This window comes from Myxocyprinus asiaticus, chromosome 36, assembly GCF_019703515.2.
Source record: "Myxocyprinus asiaticus isolate MX2 ecotype Aquarium Trade chromosome 36, UBuf_Myxa_2, whole genome shotgun sequence".
Lineage (NCBI taxonomy): Eukaryota > Metazoa > Chordata > Actinopteri > Cypriniformes > Catostomidae > Myxocyprinus > Myxocyprinus asiaticus.
In genome coordinates this window covers 771,847-793,477 of record NC_059379.1, presented here as the reverse complement: position 1 = coordinate 793,477, position 21,631 = coordinate 771,847, and the positions used below count along the sequence as shown (strand labels likewise).

Below are 21,631 nucleotides of genomic sequence, written 5' to 3'. Positions count from 1 at the left end.
TCATATTAAGATGTGTGCAGAATCATGCATGACAACACCTGCCCTAACAATAATTTATTATGCATTTAATCATTTTTGGAATTTTTGTATGGTGTCTCTTGATTTCAATCTTTTTATGGAGGTAAGCCATTTGAAACATTTACAAACATTCTAACTATCCATTTTAAGTTATAACATACTTTAAATATACACATTTTGATGTACAATATAATTGGAGTTTAATATGTAATCTACAGTAAAATATGGCACATGCAATACAAGAAATAAAGTTAGACTAATTTTCCGCCTTTATCTAATTTGTCTCTGAACATAGGCGTGTGTAATATATATTCCCCCATATCGAATTGTCCCGTTCCTGATGTGATTTAGGCGCCACCTGCTGGACAGAGAGCAGCACTCGCAAACAACAACTGACTGTTCTTCAGAAAACAGACGTGATGAATACCTGACTCCGGACAGTTGATTTAATTCAAATGAATGCACACCTGAGCAGGGCTGTAGCAAGAAATACTGGCCCCCTGACTGTATATTGCTCTGGGCCCCTTTCACATGAAAAAATACCATTTAAAATATGTTGTGGGTCCCCCTAGACCTGTGGGCCCCTAGAGTCGTTACCACCTTTCACTACATTAACTACGGCCCTGCACCCGAGGTAGAAACGTGATGTGGCCACGAAATCTCAGGTGTTCTTCAATTAAGTAGTATTGGAAACAAAGGGGCTACATTTGATGAGGGTGATGGCAGATGTGTTTGAGACACTGGAAACTTGGTTTTCTTCTCTTGAGTCCCTTTATTTAATTTTGGAAAGTATTTACAGTCATAGAATATATTGTAAATGCAACAACCAAGAACATTTGAGTTGTACAGACAGACCGTTTCTGTTCTCTCCTCTAATAATCTTTGGATCTCAGGGATTTTCTCAAAAGCTAAACAGAATAAATAATTCATTTTAGTCCATAAATGGGCCACTATTGGTATCAGGTCATTATTTGACCTCTTGATCTTGTGACTGAAGCAGATATCAAGGGTAATTTGCATCTTCTGATGAAATGTCCATGAGCACATTATAATTTAGTACCATTCATACAATATTATCATCGTATATAGCATCCAGTGGCGGTTCTAGCTTGTATGGCGCCCTGGGTGAAACCCGCTTCAATGCGCCCCCGACATTGTTGACGGGGGGTTGGGGGGGGGGGTTGTATGGTGTCTTGGGCGAAACCCAGTTCAAACCCCCCAAAGTAGGGGGGGTGGTCTGTGAGGGTGCCTCTCCCCCCACAAGATGCCGCCCTGTGCAACTGCACGTCGCCCATGCCTAAATCCGCTACTGATCGCATCTATCGCAAACCTGCACAATAATTTAATCATGTGCAGGATATCAAAACATATCTATAATTAAAATTTCATAAGCTAAAATGTTCATTCTTGATATCAGCAATAAAATCACTACTAGTGAAAAATACTCATTTTTGATAATTAGGTTTGCACTAGTAATTCTCTATATAAAAAATGGTGGCATTACATTTATGATATTAATAATGGGTATTTTTACGAGTAATTTCAACAAGTAAAAAGCATAATTCTTGATATCTATGACTGCATTTTGACTATAAGAATTTCACAATGATCTGTCCTTTTAAAAATGTAATTACAGAAATTCCAAATGCACATAACAGCTTTGCTGTTTTTAATAGTGAAAATGATTATTTTTGATATCTTTACATTTATTCAACATGTTAGATTTGGTGTTTTTAAATATCTAAATTAAATTGGAGAGTAATTGAAAGATTTACTACTTACAATCACACCAAAGATATGTGAAATGAACATTGCCACGAGTGAAAGTCAAATTACAGATTCAAAAATGTACGCTTTTCCTAGTCATAATTCAATTGTTGATATCAGGAATGGACGTTTGCACAAGTACCAGAGCAATTACGGATATAAAGACGTACATAGCTGATATGTGAAACTTGAATTTTAATTGGTAAGAAATGAATTCTAGATATCTGTAATTGGTTTATGAACAGGCATGAATGACCGATCATTGTCAAAATTTGGTTACAGATATAAACGTTTTTTACTTGTTAATTTACTGTTTTTTTATATCAAGAATGAGTAATGATGCTAATTTTACAGTATATCAAAAATGAATGTTCTAGTATTTTCACGAAGTAATTCCATTGCTAATATCAAACATTACTGTAACATTTTAACAATAGTGAAAATTGAATTATAGATATCTAAAATGCATATCCTGCTCGTGATTAAATGTCCAAAGGGCTTGTCATAAACATCCATTCGTATCCATTCCAAATATTGCCATCCATATGTTAAGATCTATACATGACCTTCTGTACATACAGTATATCCATGTTACCGTCTATAAATTATTTTTTATACATTAATATTTAAACCTCATCACCTTACTGTCCATACATGAACATCCATTCGTGTAAAATTCAAATATGTTAAAACTTACACATACTTACAGAACATCCTGTACATATGTTCATACATTAACATGACATACTTTACCATCTATACATCATCATGTAATCAAGTAACGTACTACACAAACATCCATGGTTTATATGTTTATGGAGGGCGACAAACTTTCTGATTGATCCGTTACGGTTTATCGTGTGTTTTTGATTATCCCGGATTTATGCACAAATTTACAAAACATCCAGAGATAAATGAAGTTCTGAATTATAGTAGAAAAATAAATATACGAGGTGAGAAACCGCATCAAAGCGCTCATTCCAGAGGGACGTTATCTGTCATATACTGTCTAGTGCTTTCATACAAAAGTTTATATTGCAACAAACATTAGTACATGAGAATTTGGAGAAGTCTTAAATATTTGCTTTGTGTTCAGTTCGTAATGGGCAGCTGAAACTCCAGAAGTCCACTGATGTGCAGTTGAAATAGCTTTTCTGGAAGGCTTGTGTAAATTCGAGTTGTTGAAGAAGTCCAGAATGCCTCGACATCACACGAAAGAGGCGACGAGGGAAAAAAACGAAATGTTGAAAAATACCTCTGCTCCCGGGACATGCAGTGAGCGCTCAACTGGTCTGGTGTTAATAATGGCGAGCAGTAGATAGATGAACAGATGGGCTGCTCCTTTAATCCCCGAGCAGAAGCGTAACGTCATGTTTGTGTGATTATACAAGACGCATCAGTCACATAACAGAAGCTGAAAAACACAAACAACATCAAACTCCATTAAAAACACTGAGCACACACTTTTCAGGAGCTTCCATTCTGGAAGTATTTTTCAGTTTTTACATTGGCATTTTACATTTTTTTAATAAAGATTTCGAAACTAACCAGCTCGGAGATGAATCTCAACATTATGCAGCAAAAAAAAAATTCGTTACAAAAATATAAAAGCATAAACCTGCGTTATGCATTATAAAATCAATGTAAAAAATATATATATATCTATGATCTCTGTCTTGCATAAATTCAACCTCATTACTAAAATAAAAAAACTTTTTTTTTTTTTTGGGAGAGGGGTGGGACATTTTAGGTATGTTGCTTATAAGAATCATTGTGTAACAATGCAAAGAAATTATTGCAAATAGGCTTCTTGGGGGCCTCTCAGCGTATCTCAGCGAGTATTGACGCTGACTATCACCCCTGGAGTCGTGAGTTTGAATCCAGGGCGTGCTGAGTGACTCCAGCCAGGTCTCCTAAGCAACCAAATTGGCCCAGTTGCTAGGGAGGGTAGAGTCACATGGGGTAACCTCCTCGTGGTCGTGATTAGTGGTTCTCGCTCTCAATGGGGCGTGTGGTAAGTTGTGTGTGGATCGTGGAGAGTAGCATGAGCCTCCACATGCTGTGAGTCTCCGCGGTGTCATGCACAACGAGTCATGTGATAAGATGCGCGGATTGACAGTCTCAGAAGTGGAGGCAACAGATTCGTCCTCCACCACCCGGATTGAGGCGAGTCACTACGCCACCATGAGGACTTATTGGGAATTCCAAATTGCAGAGAAAAAAAAAATAAAAGTGGTAGTGACAGGATATGTATTTCTTCATTACAAGACAAATGAGAACTATATTGCACTGATCTTCTGTGTGACTGGTGAATTATCAGTATCACGTGTGTGTACACATACAGTACATATTACACATGCTATTTCTTACTCAGTGTGGCGCTGATGTTTCAGTGTTTGATTTACATTTGACATTGTTATTTGATCAAGCAGCAACATGGAAGTAAACTATAGCAAGTTTAACATATGAACACTGCATGATAAGACTATTGTCATTTGTGTGACTACTGTAATTATGTAAGTTGTGCATCTATTTACACTCAATAAGTGCCTGTGAAAATACATATGTGTATCTAATGTGTATCTTATGTGTAGCTCAAGATGTGTTTGACAGTCAGTGAGGAAGTAATGAATCCTGCTCTAGATTTGTCGCATCATCTCTTTGATGTATGGAAAATAAAACATCAAAATATATTAGAATATTCTATGATTTTCAAATGGTCTTGAAAATGTGACACTATCTGGGCATTTTGTTGATCCATTAGTGATAGATATTTGTGCTGGGTCGCTAAAGACCCGAGTATGTAATAACGTTTGGCTGAACACCCATGCATTTAAATGTACCTTGTTTTAAGGATTTTTAACTAGAAACCAAAATGAAATTATTTTTTTTTTTCTTGCTTCAAATCAAATGTTGCACATTGAAAGTATTGTTGTGCACAATGTCCATTACTCACCTTCCACTCAGACCCTAGAAAAGATTCTTGCTTTTCTGTGAAGAAATAATCCACAAAAGAGAGAAACAGTGAATCATTCAGCACAGAAACAACTATGAAATGAGCATTCAAAAGATTTATCTCAAAACACCACACACACAAAGCCTTGAACATCATCTAAAATCATCTCTAGAGGTTATTTATGGAACAGTATTCTGTGCTTAGTCATAGCAGTTTACTTATTTACTCACCCTATTGTTGTTCCAAACCCATATGTTTTTATGCAACACAAAAGGAGAATTTTTGAAAAATCTTTATGCCGCTCTTTTCCACACAGTTATAGTTATAGTGAACACAACTCTCAAATCAGTAGTCAATATAACAACTTTAGCAAGTCATTCAGCAGTTTAGGTCATTATTCACTGAACATGTTTCATGTTCTACGATTTGGAACAACATGAGGGTGAGTGAATGACAGAATTTTCATTTTTGGGCGACTATCCCTTTAAGACAGATCTATGCTAAATAAATGCACTAACACCAGTTGAAAAAAATAACACACGCGAGTGCATTTATAAAAATCCTGTTTCATATGGATCGCCACACAAAATCAAAACATTTGTCTGCCAGACTTACCACAAAAATCAGCTTCAGCTTTTCCTGTTTCACAACTTCAAAACAAAATTGACAAACCAGAATAAAAGCAGAACACACAGAAAAACCAGTGCAGGACAGGAAAAACATGAAAGAATAACAAGAGATGTGATGGAAAATAAGGTGTCTTTAATTTAAACAGACATGCAGCAAAACAAAAGAGGTAAACAAAGACCTAAGGGGTGCAAAACAGAATAGTGACATGATGACACTGAAGACAAAAACATCCATAAACCCATCTGATTTCTGTCACACCAGCAGGCGCTTCATATTTTGACTATCAGTATCAAGTCTGATCCACATTGAGTTTATTCTGGACAAGAACGACCCAGACAGGAAAACACAGACTGACTGATTGTAAAGCACAGTTACAGTTCATTTTATTTGTATGTGCCATTTAGGGGTGGGATTATCTGAAATAGATTGACAAAATAATAAACTAGCCTGATGAAAAAAATCATTTAAATAACGGCACGGCAGCAGGATCAGAAATTAATGGGGAACTGAAGCAAAAAAGCCAGTGAAACTGACAAAACTGTCCCTGAAATTCAAAATATAGGGGCAAAAAATGCTCTATTTATTTGTAACATCTGATACATTTAAATTTTTTAAATTCTAATCATCATAAATATCACAGAATATGATTTGATGCTAATTTAAAATTTATGGGTAACGGCCTTTTTTTTTAATTTTCTCCCCAACTTGGAACGCCCAATTCCCAATGCGCTCTAAGTCCTCGTGGTGGCGTAGTGACTCAATCCGGGTGGCGGAGGACGAATCTCGTTTGCCTTCACGTCTGAGACCGTCAATCCGCGCATCTTATCACGTGGCTTGTTGAGCACGTTACCGTGGAGACGTTGCGCATGTGGAGGCTTCACGCTATTCTCCGCTGCATCCACGCACAACTCGCCCCACCGAGAGCGAGAACCACATTATAGTGACCACGAGGAGGTTAACCCATGTGACTCTACCCTCCCTAGCAACCGGGCCAATTTGGTTGCTTAGGAGACCTGGCTGGAGTCACTCAGCACACCCTGGATTTGAACTCACGACTCCAGGTGTGATAGTCAGCGTCAATACTCGCTGAGATACACAGACCCCTGGGTAACAGCCTTGTTGAATTAATTTGGAATTTAATAAATGTATTAAATTGAAGTATTTTACATAAAGATGACACTCAATGCCTTCATATAGATAAAACAATGCCCCTAAAAATCTGATTCTGGGTCAGATATTGCCCTGTACGCTAAAATGTCATTTTCATAACAAAATGCCATCTAATTAAATTTACAAATTCTTAAAATAAAATGTAAAAAAAAATATTAATAATTGTTTTTGGTTAAATGACTATTTTGGTTATGATACTGAAATGCTTAAATCTTAAAAATAGGCAAAAATATTCTTTGAGTGTAATAAAACTTTAATTTCTGATCCTGCGCAGCCCATTTCTGTTCATCCAAAAGTAACAAGTATTGATTATTTCACAAATGCAACTCTAAAAAGCACATGAGAATATGCCGTTTTACTTGTGTGAATCTAGTTTACTAGCTACCAAGTGTCTCAATAAAACTGTTTCATGGTGCACTTATATTCACTTTTGTGATGCTAATTTGTGAAATCTGTGCTTTCCAGTTTCAAGTGCAATATATGCGGTTCAAGACCAGCGGAGACTTGAAGTCCCTGAGAGTAAGAGTGTGTGTGTGTGTTAAGAGTCCAGCTGCAGTTGTGTGATGCGAGCGCAGCAGTGCTTAGATCGCCGTTTCCAGTCGTTTTACCTTTTTCTTGGCCTGCAGCATCTCCTGGTAGGCACTGGATCTAATGAAGCGACTGTAAGAGTCACTCTTCATGAGTTTGTAGATGTGCTCCTGACAGATGAATAACATTAGTTATAAACAGTCATGTGATATGTTTCAAATGATTCATTAGAACCCAACTCCGATGAAAGGTCACAGATCAACAATACTGCAGCAGTGTAATCAGACCTGAGCATCTTCGAAAGCGTAGCGTCCGGGATCTTTCACGTTCCGTGTGGTTTTTTCGTAACTCTTGGAGTCGACGTTGATGGCACTCGGAGCTCCAGGTGCAAGAAACTCTTCCCAGATCTCCTGCACCCTGCTGGGCACCTCATGGATCGGACGCTTCTTCAGTTCCTGGACGGCCAGCCAAAATCTGCACATAAAACACGCTCTTATAAAAGCCATACATGCCCACAATATACCCAGAACACACCTTGATAAAACCAGTGTTTGGAAGTAGTTAACTAAAAGTAGCGAAACTACTAACTTTAATGAAAAATGTTGTTGTGTGACAGTAGTTGAGCTATTTTAACAATAGTGAAAACTGCTTCAGCACTGGAGTCGAGGGAGTAATCAAACACACTCACCTGAACCGTCCTCTCTCATGTAGCGCTGAGAAAACTGAATCACTGAAGTGAGTAGACTCTTTCAAACAGTGAGAACCATTAAAATAAGCAAATTACTTGTATTTAGTGTTGTGAATGGTGATTCATTTAAGTAAATCAGTTCTTTCAGACGGTTCATGTAAATAAACCAGTTAAAATAAACGATTTACTTGTATTTAGCGTCGGGAACTATTTAAGTGAATCAGTTCTTTCAGATGGTTCATGTAAAGGAATTGGTAATAATAAACGATTTACTTGTATTTAGCGTCAGGAACTCATTTAGGTGAATCGGTTCTTTCAGACGGTTCATGTAAAGGAATTGGTAAAAATAAACGATTTACTTGTATTTAGCGTCAGGAACTCATTTAGTTCATTTAAGTGAATCGGTTCTGTCAGACGGTTCATGTAAATGAATTGGTAAAAATAAACGATTTACTTGTATTTAGCGTCGGGAACTCATTTAGTTCATTTAGGTGAATCGGTTCTTTCAGACGGTTCATGTAAATGAATTGGTAAAAATAAACGATTTACTTGTATTTAGCATCAGGAACTCATTTAGTTCATTTAAGTGAATCGGTTCTTTCAGACGGTTCATGTAAATGAATTGGTAAAAATAAACGATTTACTTGTATTTAGCGTCAGGAACTCATTTAGTTCATTTAAGTGAATCGGTTCTTTCAGACGGTTCATGTAAATGAATTGGTAAAAATAAACGATTTACTTGTATTTAGCGTCAGGAACTCATTTAGTTCATTTAAGTGAATCGGTTCTTTCAGACGGTTCATGTAAATGAATTGGTAAAAATAAACGATTTACTTGTATTTAGCATCAGGAACTCATTTAGTTCATTTAAGTGAATCGGTTCTTTCAGACGGTTCATGTAAATGAATTGGTAAAAATAAACGATTTACTTGTATTTAGCGTCAGGAACTCATTTAGTTCATTTAAGTGAATCGGTTCTTTCAGACGGTTCATGTAAATGAATTGGTAAAAATAAACGATTTACTTGTATTTAGCGTCAGGAACTCATTTAGTTCATTTAAGTGAATCGGTTCTTTCAGACGGTTCATGTAAATGAATTGGTAAAAATAAACGATTTACTTGTATTTAGCATCAGGAACTCATTTAGTTCATTTAAGTGAATCGGTTCTTTCAGACTGTTCATGTAAATGAATTGGTAAAAATAAACGATTTACTTGTATTTAGCATCAGGAACTCATTTAGTTCATTTAAGTGAATCGGTTCTTTCAGACGGTTCATGTAAATGAATTGGTAAAAATAAACGATTTACTTGTATTTAGCATCAGGAACTCATTTAGTTCATTTAAGTGAATCGGTTCTTTCAGACTGTTCATGTAAATGAATTGGTAAAAATAAACGATTTACTTGTATTTAGCGTCAGGAACTCATTTAGTTCATTTAAGTGAATCGGTTCTTTCAGACTGTTCATGTAAATGAATTGGTAAAAATAAACGATTTACTTGTATTTAGCATCAGGAACTCATTTAGTTCATTTAAGTGAATCGGTTCTTTCAGACGGTTCATGTAAATGAATTGGTAAAAATAAACGATTTACTTGTATTTAGCGTCAGGAACTCATTTAGTTCATTTAAGTGAATCGGTTCTTTCAGACGGTTCATGTAAATGAATTGGTAATAATAAACGATTTACTTGTATTTAGCGTCAGGAACTCATTTAGTTCATTTAAGTGAATCGGTTCTTTCAGACGGTTCATGTAAATGAATTGGTAAAAATAAACGATTTACTTGTATTTAGCATCAGGAACTCATTTAGTTCATTTAGGTGAATCGGTTCTTTCAGACGGTTCATGTAAAGGAATTGGTAAAAATAAATGATTTACTTGTATTTAGCATCAGGAACTCATTTAGTTCATTTAAGTGAATCGGTTCTTTCAGACAGTAACCCTTATGAAAATTAACCATGGTTTTACTATAAAAAATTTGTTTTGGCATAAACCATTGTTTTGATATAGTAATACAGTAGTAACCATGACTGAAGCAAACAAGGTTAATTACTGAATAAATACCATGATTAAAATATTGGTTACTGTAGTAAAACTATGGTTAATTTTCAAAAGGAAATGTCACCCTATTTAAATATATCTAGTTATATCTCTAAAGGAAATATTTTTAAATAGTTTCAATATAGTTATCTACTTTTTGTAAGAATCTTTTAGTGTAGCTAACTACTTTTATAGAATGACTTTATAAAAGCCGAACACACCCGAAACATACAGAGAAACATCCAGAAATCCCTAAACAGTGAAACAGAACTTAAAATGGTCAAGTTCTATTGGATGGGCAGAACAGGAATGGAAACTGATGTTGTGCTGAAGAGTTTCATAGCTCAATCTGCTTCCTCACATCAAACTGAACACTTTCCTTAAATTGTTGTTCTTTTTAGAACAAGCATGGAAACAGAGTCTTTCTGAGCCACTTGCATGAAATCAGCTGGAATGAAGATGTGTGTGCTGATGTTCTCCAGCGGTGAGGTTACCTCAGGTTCTCTGAGCTGAACTCTGATTCAAGAAACTTCAGGAACTGTTCTCTTCCAACTGGATCCTTCAAAACCTCATTGAATCCGAAACCCCAACGCTTCACCCTCTGCTGTCCAGGTTCCTTACTGAGAGACAGAAAGCGAGACGTCAATGTTCTGTCATCTTTAACACTGCACTCTCACTGTATTAATGTTTAGTGATGTTGAATCTCTTCACTGTCAGCTACAGCTCGTCAAAACCGTCCTCTCCTTTGACTGGAGATCAGTTTATCCTCATTCAGGGCAGATCAGAAACAAACACACGACAAAAATATACTTAATTCAAGATATATTCTTTGTCTTGTGGCCCAGGTGTACTTTGTTTCTCTGGGTTCTCACTCGACCCCATTGCCTTTCAAAATATACTTTTTTGACCACAAGTGCATACGAATGCGTTCGACACATGCACACTGCCACTGCAATATGATACTTTTTTAGTACAGTCAACGGCAGATGCATGCGGCAACGATGCGCATTGACAAGGAAAGTCCGTGTTTTGAGAGAATCTGGACAGTCCGCTCTGACTGTGCTGATGACGAAATTTGCGATCAGCAACACAAAGTATACTTTGGCTATTATCTCACGCAATTTTGCTTCATGTAAATTTCTTGTTTAAAGCAAGTTTCATTTTTTTTCAGTCACTTTATTTGAATATATCTGAACATTTTGGAATGCCCAATTCCCACTACTTAGTAGGTCCTCGTGGTGGCGCAGTTACTCACCTCAATCTGGGTGGTGGAGGACAAGTCTCAGTTGCCTCCGCTTCCGAGACCGTCAATCCGTGCATCTTATCACGTGACTCGTTGTGCATGACACCGCGGAGACTCACAGCATGTGGAGGCTCATGCTACTCTCCGCGATCCACGCACAACTTACCACACGCCCCATTGAGAGCGAGAACCACTAATCACGACCACGAGGAGGTTACCCCATGTGACTCTACCCTCCCTAGCAACCGGGCCAATTTGGTTGCTTAGGAGACCTGGCTGGAGTCACTCAGCACACCCTGGATTCAAACTCACGACTCCAGGTGTGATAGTCAGCGTCAATACTCGCTGAGATACCCAGACCCCCTAAAAAAAATATACTGTCTTTTATAACAAATTCTAAATATGTTTTTTACTGAACTGATGTTTTTGATTACATCATTCACAATGCTTCATGGGATTGTAGTTCATTTACTCATAAAAGATGTTAAGACTACCGACTAGTGTCTTTTGTTCTGATTTTCACATCTGCTTCAATTTCAAATCCAAGTTTGTAATGTTGTGATTCACCTTAGAGCTGGCTGGTTTGGTTCATGGTGCACAACTCTTTTATTTTTACTCCTTTGGAGAAAATCTGATAAACACTTCTGGAGTCAAGGCCACTGAAAAAGTGTGTCATCACGGTTACGCTCGACTGTGATCCCTAGAATAAATACTACAGTATGCTGCACAAACTCTATCCAAAGAAATGAGAGAACCTGAAGATATCAACGAGTGCATTTACACGATTATGCCTAATAAACTGATAACTTGTGTGGTCATGTGAATGCATTAAACGGCGTTCCTTTATCATTGTAAGATCATACACAGCGTAAGAATAAACTGATCAGCATGGGTCGATTTTGCAATGCATGTAAACACCTTCATACTTACTGACTCATCCAATGTGTGCACGTATTGAGCGCATGCCTCCGCAGTTTGAATTACGTGATTATTTCAAATGACATGTAAACGTAGATTTCTTGCTCTGTCTGATGTTTTGGAGTAATCAGTGTATTTCTGTGCATGTAGACAGGCTCAATGACAGGGGGAAAATACTGTCAAACCAAACCTAAAACACACACACACACACCTGGCCTCCAGCTCCCAGGACGTGTTGTCATCAGTGATCCAGGGGTTTGAAGGTTCTGGTGTTGTGAAGAACGGATCATACTCCATATACTGCTCGGAGAAACTCAGCAAACTACACAAACACACAAATCTCAGGAAACAAATAACAACAACAAATATTAACAGAGTAACTGTAGTTGAATGCACTCACCTCTCTGCAACTTTAGACATTTTTAACCGATGTCTGTCTAACTGCGCTTGCCAAAATTGTATCTGAAAGAGAGCCCGTGACCACAAACATGAACATTCATTAACCAATCAGCAATCAAGAGATCTGATGAACTGCCCTCACTGCGTCATGGTTACCATATGTTTGTTTTATCACAAGGAACAGCACTGTAACTGCAATTCAAACCTGTGACCGTAACATCAGCTGCCAACACTCATAACCATTACGCTTCCACCTGTTAGTGTTTTGTGTGTGTGAGTCTGCAGTGGGTGTGTGTTCACACTGTTTAACTGTGTCTTTTCTCACTATCAGCTCATTAAAACAGTGTCGTGCAGATTTAATGTGAAGACAAGCTAATTTTAGTCTGTTTTAACTATGAAAAATGTTCTTATAAATAAGTAACTAGAGCTTATTGCATTCATTTCTCAGCTGCGGACAGATGCAGAGAATAAAATCTCTCAGTGTGGTGATGATAGATTGAGGATATTCAATTTCTGGATATTTTTAACTTATTTACACATCTTTGTTTCAGTTCTCATGCAGGTACTAAACTCAATTACAACAACAACAAAAATGATGTTTTAGCTCATGGAAGAGGATGTGTGCTCAAAGCCTCGGACTTACTGAATTAAATTCTGTACTGTAGTTTTTAATGTTTAGCATTAACCATGAATGACCATCAGAATGAAATGAGCACATAAACGGAGGCAAACAGGAGTGTTTCTGCCGTTCTCTTTGCCTCTACACAATGTAGCTTCTGTGTATGTGTGTGAGAGAGAGTGTGTGATAGTGTGTGTGTGCGTGTGTGTGAGAGTGTGTGTGTGAGAGAGTGTGTGTGTGTGTGAGAGAGAGTGTGTGATAGTGTGTGTGTGTGCGTGTGTGAGACAGAGAGAGTGTGTAATAGTGAGTGTGTGTGTGTGTGAGAGAGAGTGTGTGTGTGTGAGAGTGTTTGTGTTTGTGTGTGTGTGTGTGTGAGAGTGTGTGATAGTGAGACAGCGTGTGTGTGTGTGTGAGAGAGTGTGTGTGTGTGTGTGTGATAGTGAGTGTATGTGTGTGTGTGTGTGTGTGTGAGAGAGTGTTTGTGTGTGTGTGTGTGTGAGAGAGCGTGTGTGTGTGTGTGAGAGTGTGTGATAGTGAGACAGCGTGTGTGTGTGTGTGAGAGAGTGTGTGTGTGTGTGTGTGTGTGTGAGAGAGAGTGTGTGTGTGTGTGTGGGAGAGAGAGTGTGTGTGTGTGTGTGTGTGTGTGTGAGAGAGAGAGTGTGTGTGTGAGAGAGTGTGTGTGGGAGAGAGAGTGTGTGTGTGTGTGTGATAGTGAGTGTATGTGTGTGTGTGTGTGTGTGGGAGAGAGTGTGTGTGTGTGTGTGTGTGTGTGTGTGAGAGTGTGTGTGGGAGAGAGAGTGTGTGTGTGTGTGGGAGAGAGAGAGTGTGTGTGTGTGTGTGTGTGTGTGAGACAGAGAGAGAGAGAGAGAGAGAGTGTGTGTGTGTGTGTGTCACCTGATGGCGTAGCTCCTCCTCTGTGGGCTCTTTGACTTCAGGTGTGGCCGTGTGAGTCGGACTGTGACAGCGGATGTCATTCTGTAGACCGTATACTGACTGCACAGAGACACAGATTACAGTTTGTAAAACTCTTTGAAAGATTCTCAGTGTCACTAACTTTCAAGTCATCTTGATATGCATGTGCATTACTTATTTGCATATTCATGACACTGACTTGAAGAATAGAATTTATAGGCTTGACGAGATTATTATAAAAACACCAGATTGCGATTATTTGATTTAATGCTGATTATATTACTATACAAATAAGGGAATTTTAAGCATATATATAGAAATGCCACGAACGTCTCGTTTTGTGTCTCCCTTTCTGGTGTTATTACATTATGTGAGCACTCCAAATGAACTCACCAACCTTAAGAGAGCCTTAAAAAAAACGTGTGAAAGTGTAGAATTTAGGAAAGAAATTTAATTTAATTTAATTAAATTATATTATGATACATATTATTTTTTTATGTTATGTATTTTATATAAGTATTCAGGTTGGTTGGTCCTAAAAGCAACAGTGTAAAGGTTAAGTTGACCTAAAAGAGAGATATATTTTAAGAATTTGGAAATATTTTTATATCATAAAATATCATTCTACCTTTGTGCAAGTTTACAGCCTTTAAGGAAATCATATATCCCTATTTTATTATATGATTCTAAGTTCAATATGAATAAATGAATTCTTGAGGATGACAATTAATCATCACAAGCCCTAAAACAGACAATTAATACCACAGCATTGTTGAATTCTTCATTCTGTTCAGTTGACAGCTTTTCATTTTTAGATTAATGTTCTATATTACCGCACAGCTATGAAGTAGTTCCAGTTTTATTATCCACACAGTTCAACAACATCACAAACCTAAAGAACCGCTGCTTCATATTTGACTGTGTCTCATAATTACTGTCACATTTTCCCACTCCTAAACATCACATAAACATTGGTCACTATACATGTCAGTCAGACGGTCTCTTCCTGTCTAAGTGGCCGGTTCTAGACCAGAATAAACTACAATGTGGACCAGACTTCACGCTAATACTCAAAAGTCTGGACACTGAAACTATTTTGATCATAATCTTTTCAGCTCATCCAGGACATGGAGATATTTAGTCCCAGTCCAGTGTTACAGGACTGAAATGCTGTTTCCAAAGTGTGTGTGTTTGTTTACCTTCCGTGTTTTGTGTGGCTGCTTCATCCGTGAAGATTTCTTTATGTCTGCTTCAGTAGTGTTCACACAGCCAGGCTTCAATAAACACACACACACACACAGGTCAAAATTAAGAATGGCATTCTTGTGTGTTATCCACAAACAGATTTAACTCTGCCACTAAAATTGTAAAACATTTTGAAAATTCTCTAATAAGTTTGTCAGCGTTGATATTGTGAGACGTGTGATGCACTAATGAAATCATGCTGCTGCTTGCACACAGTCAAAGGTGTGAGAAATAATGAGATTATAATTTAATTCTTCCTTTTGACTCTTCAGAGTGATTATGCAGAAGCCAAAACACCATTTCCCAAAGAATGTGTGTGTCTTTCAACAACACACTTCATTTTTAGACATTAACCAGAGTATGCTAATGAGAGAATGAGGAAGAGATGCTTCACAAGGACACTGTGTGTGTGTGTGTGTGTGTGTGTGTGTGTGTGCGCGCACATATGCGTATCTTTAAAATGGACAAAAAGTGTAAGAGCAGCATTATAATTCATGCAAATGAACAGTGATATGGCAAAAACTTTTAAATTCATTATTCAATAAAAAAGAGGAACAGAAGGAGAATATATATACACACACACACACACACATACAAACACATGTTGGTATCACACACACACACATACACATGTCGGTATCGCACACACACACATTCACACACTCACATGTTGGTATCACACACACACACACATGTTGGTATCACACACATACATACACACACACGTTGGTATCACACATACACACATGTTGGTATCACACACACACATATACACACATGTTGGTATCACACACACACACACACACACACACACACACACTCACATGCTGGTATCACACACACACAAACATGTTGGTATCACACACACATACACACACACACGTTGGTATCACACACACACACACATGTTGGTATCACACACACACACACACATGTTGGTATCACACACACACACACACACACAACAACAACAACAACCACCATTCGCCACTAAGTGGTGGTGACGTCACCACGATGCTTGTGCCAGGCTATGTGCACCTTGAGGCCACGTGAAGTGTCGAAAGCCCGCTGGCAGAAGGTCACGGGGCAGACCCAGATGCCACGGGTCGACTGACTGAGATGACTGGCTGATGGACCACCTGTGCCCCCTACTGTGCCAACTTGCTGTGCTTTAGCCACCCGACGCTCCGCTCGTTGTTGTGAGTGTCACTCCTCCGCCCTCCGTTGTTGTTGGAGGGCGACTGCCTCCAACTGCCCAGTAGCGTCCTTCACGATCCTCCTCCACAGAGGCCAATCTTGACACCGCTGGTACCAATCAGTGGCAAGGCCACTCAGCTCCAGATCCTCCCATACCACATCCCATAAATGTGCTGCGCCCATTTAGCCCCCGTCAATCCGGCCGAACAAAAGCTGTTTAGGCATACGGTGGCTGGGCATGCGGGCTACATGGCCCAGCCAACGCAGCCTTGCCTGCCGGAGGAGCTCACCGATGGGACTTTGTCCAGATCTTTCAAGGATTGGTGAGCTCCTCCATAGGCAGGTCAGCCTAAATGTTTCTAACCGGCGAAGATGTTCCATTAACGGGGTCCACGTTTCACAAGCGTAGAGAAGGGAGGGAACGACCGTGGCTGAGAAGACCTGAAGCTTCGTGCAGAGCAACAGACCAGGTAGCTTCCACACAGCGTCACACAACCGATGAAAAGATAATGCCGCACGACACACACATACACAGACACATACACACACAAACACAGCATTCCTTTACAATCTAATGTTAAATCTTTGCTGAAGTGCATTTGTTCAGTGTGATTGACTCACCACCGGTCTGTGTACGTCCCAGAATGCTCGCTCCTGACTGTCCAAAATCTTACGCTCAATTTTGTCCCGTTTTTTGTCCACTCTGATGGGAGAGAGAAGCTGATGTGAAATACAGAGTTCTGTCTCTTTAAATATGCTAATAAAGTTGTGTATAATTTATTTTTCCTGAATAATGAATTAGCTTTTGTATTCAGAAGTGGGTCTGTGCAACATATAATTTGTGTGACACGAGACAATTACAGCCAATCAGTCAAATGTACTTGATGTTTAACACAGTTAGGTAAAGCAGGATTTTGGACCAATAGCGCAACGCAACGGAAATCGAAACCAAGCATCTGACTAAATTTAGTGTCACTTATCGCTTGTCACAGTCACGGCTGGTTAGGACAAGAGCTCAGAATAGCACGGAAGATAGCTTTGACACTTTGTGTCCAATTGCATCATGCATACTCTATATATATATATATATAGGATATGGTGACAGGGTTGCCAACAGTAAATGCAACTTATCATATAATCATACATACTGTAGTGAGGATAGCAAAGGTAACTTTAAAAGGGTGCAGAAAACTCTCTGTTGACATCAAACACTCAAACAATTCATCTGTCACTTTGTAAATGCTCATCAAATTAAATGGATGTATGACATGAACAGAATTACACAAGAAAATACCACCCAGACTACATTAAATACACATTCACTTGCAACGAGGATAAACATGTATGTGTTGACTACTGAGTAACAGTAGACACTCATGATAATGAAGTGTGATCTGATCTGAGATCTGTTACTGACTTCGCTTGTGCTTCTGCTTGCATAAATATAAACTCCCATTTTCGTGCAAAAGCTCTCTGGAGTCTCGCCAAACTCTCCTGCAACACACACACACACACACACACAAATGAACTGAGATGTTTCGGAGAATGAGATCTTCTTTCGTTATTTCATATGATACAGATCATAAACCAGAGAAAAGATAAGAGGCACTTACAGCTTCATAATCAGCCAACTCCAGACGAGCTTTATTTTGCATTGTTCGTTTGCAGAGATAAACGGCTGCAAAGAGAAACAGACATTTATTTATTTATTTATCATAAATGGACATGAGATATTGATTTGAGTTTAAATGATTTCATTAGCTTACAGATTGCACAGTGATAGAAGAAGCAGGAAAGACAACTCACAATACTCACACCACTAGATGGCGGCATTGACCAATCAGAGACCCATGTAACAATTTGTGATAACAACTGTCTGACTGTATATAATCCCATTCTACCCAACTACATGATTAAGTAGTTTTGTAATCATTTTGTGCAGATCTGTGGTGCGGGCACAGTGCCCGTGGGTGTCAGATAGGAAGATGTTTTGATGAGCCAAGATAGACAATTTTACCATTAAATATAACATTTTCACCTCTGAATTTAATTTGTAGTACAACAATCATGCTGCCACTTTGTACCAACAATGTGGTCATAATTTATTGATTTAGGCCTAATTATTTATTCATTCCTTTATTTATCTGAAATTATATAATGATATATTGTTTAACATTAGATAGCCTAATTAAAACCTATAACTGAAAGACCTATATAATTCTATTAGACTTAAATACAAATATACTAAATGTTAAATGAAAGTATCTTGGTCACATTACTGCTGCATAAAGTGTAAGAATCTCAACATTAAGTGTGTTAAATTGTATGGATTGTAATCTCGCGACTGTCCTGCAGGAGTCTGCATAAGTCGGTTTCCTTACGATGCTCTCAGCTTTCTACGATTACTCCAGACAACTCGTAGATCTATGACGATTTCCAAGTACTAAGTTATGATGTTTTGGGAAACAGCTCTTAATTCTAAGAAGATTCGTACGATAGTTTCAATGATCTTACTACGATACATTTGGGAGTTGTGCGTGGATGCCGCGGAGAATAGCATGAAGCCTCCACGCGCCATGTCTCCACGGTAATGCGCTCAACAAGCCACGTGGTAAGATGCGCGGATTGACGGTCTCAGACGCTGAGGCAACTGAGATTCGTCCTCCGCCACCCGGATTGAGGCGAGTCACTACACCACCACGAGGACTTAGAGCGCATTGGGAATTGGGCATTCCAGATTGGGGAGAAAATCTATGTAACGGTGAAGATAAGCATAAACGCGTGAGTATTGTCAATGAAAGTGGTATGAGTGAGTTGCTAAAAAACAAATCGCTCTGTACTGTTGTGTGTGATGCAGATCATTTTTCATTGTCCCATCCTAAATGAATAGAAAGTCAACAGTATGATGAATAATGGTCAGCTGACACTCATTCATTGAACTGTTGATGTATGAACCATTTACCAAAGTTACCATAGTTTGTGCCAAAATACCATCGTTTCTGCAATAATTGTTACTGAAATACATATAGTTCAATGGACTGCAGTTCAATGGTATTTTTGGCAGAAACTATGGTTGCCATGGTACATGTTTGTAGGTGTTACAAAATACAACGCTTTCCCGTTCAAACTGGATGCAATTGATTTTTTCAGTTTTAACATATATATTGTTTTATTCCTACAATTTGAAAGTGTGCATGTGTGTGTGCATGTTCAAATGTAAGAGTTTGTCTGTATCACATTGTCATTTATAGTATGGGTCCCAGGTAAACACAAAATGTCATATTTGGGTACTGCTTTAGTGCATACAAATTCAAATGTGTCTCTGGGATTAAAAATAATGGAGCAGGTCACTTATATTCATCATGTATTCATAAAGGAAGACTAAAGCAATGAAAGAGAGAGTGTGTGTGTGCGCATGCATGTGTGTGTGTGTGTGCGCGTGCATGCGTGAGTGTGTCTGCGTGCATGTGTGAGTGTGTGTTCTTACCATAGTCAGTGTTTTCTGGTTCCCAGCAGTTTGATGGCCAGAAGTATGGAGTCTGTTATAAACACACAAAAGGAATGGACTCAGTGATGATTCATACTGCAGCAGTGAATGATGGGTAATTCTGTGTCATCAGGTCAATGTTAGTTGTGTCTTCTCATGTCCAAACACTCATAAAATAAACTTTTGTCTTCCATGAACATTAAATCATGTTTCATTCAACCAGACTGTTGAATGAGTCCCTCACGTGACAGACAGATTGAGATCAATGACAGAGAGACCGGTAACAGACATGACTGTAATCAATGATGTGAATGAGATCATATGAGACAGTCTCATCCAGTCACAAGAGAGTGTCACCTGAAAGCGGTAGAATGTTCCGTCATCCTTCAAAGTGAGGACGTGATCTGATATGGGGAAGAAATAACCGTGAGCCGCCATCAGTGTTCCCAGATGAAGAGCCTCCACTGAAATACACACATCATATCACATAATAACACACTCAGGGTCACCGAGCAGCACATGAATGTAAAACTGAATTAATATTTCTTTTTACAATTTTTATCTGACTGTAAAGAACAGAGAGGATATTAAAAGACACATTATTCAATGAAAGTGGAGTGCAGGATCTCATCTGTGATCGACACACATTACACAGAATGCAACAAGGCGATTTTCCATATATTCCAATATTTACATTTCTAAAAGCTAAATTCAAGCACTTCAAGGACCTTGTAAACAGTGTAGAAAAAAGCGCAATGGGTTAAAATCAAGCGATAGAGAGATTATGATGTTTGGCATTCATTTATGTGCACATGAACAGAAAACAATGTTGCAAATTTTTAAACATCGAATTTTGCTTTGATATGGCTCGTCATTTTTTAGTTCACAATATATTCGATATTCGATATATCGTCCCATCCCTACTCATTTAATATGTTCAGTTGATTTTTGATGTTGTATTTAGAGCTTTTTTTTAATTGTTTAAATTTCAAGTACCCCTTTCAATTAAAATGAAGAAAATTTGTATAAAAACAATTGACCTTTAGCTAAGCTCCACCCTCCTTGGTTACAGTTGCTCGCTCTGACATGCATTGCATTCCACATGTTTACTATAGCTTCTTCCGTCAGCAGTGAGGGATTCACATGTGATAAACGTAAGGAATTAGTCAGGCTGACGGAGAAGGTTAATGAGTTAAAGGCATGCATCCGAACGCTAGTGGAGGTCAGTGAGAAAGAGAATCAAGTAGATACTGTTTCGGATGGGGGTAGTACAGCGAGCAACACACACACTTTGGTTCAGGCTCTAGAGCTCTCGCAACAGGGCGTTTGGTTGACGTCTTGGCAGCATTCTCGTAGGGCAAAGCGAAACCACTCTCCCATTCCTGTTAGGATTTCCAATCGATTCTCCCCACTCAGTGATGGAATCATGTTGAAAGTGCCCTTGTCATTGGTGACTCTTTTGTAAGGAATGTGGAAATAGAGACTCCAGCCACCATTGTTAAATGCATTTCAGGGGCTCAAGCGTCTGACAACAGATGAAATTTACAAGTGCTGGCAAATACTAAACATAGATTTTCTAAGACTGTTATTCATGTCGGCACTAACGATGTCCAGATTCGCCAGTCGGAGATCACTAGAGATAATGTTAAAGAGGTGTGTGAACTTGCAAAAACGATGTCAGACACTGTAATATGCTCTGGCCCCCTCCCTGCTCATCATGGTGACAAGGTTTATAGTAGATTAATGTCACTGAACAGCTGGATGTCTGAGTGGTGTCTGGAGAATAGAATAGAATAGGATTTATAGACAATTG

General features: G+C 38.5%; 1 protein-coding gene across 2 annotated transcripts in view; it reads right to left on the bottom strand.

The window, feature by feature from the left end:
* Nucleotides 1–305: 305 nt before the first annotated feature.
* Nucleotides 306–21,631, bottom strand: part of LOC127426660 (regulator of G-protein signaling 7-like) — a 98,465-nt gene continuing 77,139 nt past the window's right edge. The window contains exons 5-18 of one of the 2 annotated variants that reach the window (XM_051673610.1): nt 20,176–20,282; nt 19,819–19,870; nt 17,945–18,009; nt 17,749–17,825; nt 16,953–17,034; nt 15,089–15,163; nt 13,872–13,970; nt 12,360–12,421; nt 12,171–12,281; nt 10,293–10,418; nt 7,357–7,543; nt 7,150–7,239; nt 4,742–4,776; nt 319–3,199 (exon numbers count right to left, since the gene is read on the bottom strand). In XM_051673610.1, the coding sequence (XP_051529570.1) occupies nt 4,756–4,776; nt 7,150–7,239; nt 7,357–7,543; nt 10,293–10,418; nt 12,171–12,281; nt 12,360–12,421; nt 13,872–13,970; nt 15,089–15,163; nt 16,953–17,034; nt 17,749–17,825; nt 17,945–18,009; nt 19,819–19,870; nt 20,176–20,282 (1,154 nt within the window). In that variant the 3' untranslated portion in view covers nt 319–3,199; nt 4,742–4,755. Of the gene's footprint in view, nt 3,200–4,741; nt 7,240–7,356; nt 7,544–10,292; nt 10,419–12,170; nt 12,282–12,359; nt 12,422–13,871; nt 13,971–15,088; nt 15,164–16,952; nt 17,035–17,748; nt 17,826–17,944; nt 18,010–19,818; nt 19,871–20,175; nt 20,283–21,631 lie in introns of both variants that reach the window. The other variant, XR_007894816.1, reaches the window with a different exon arrangement.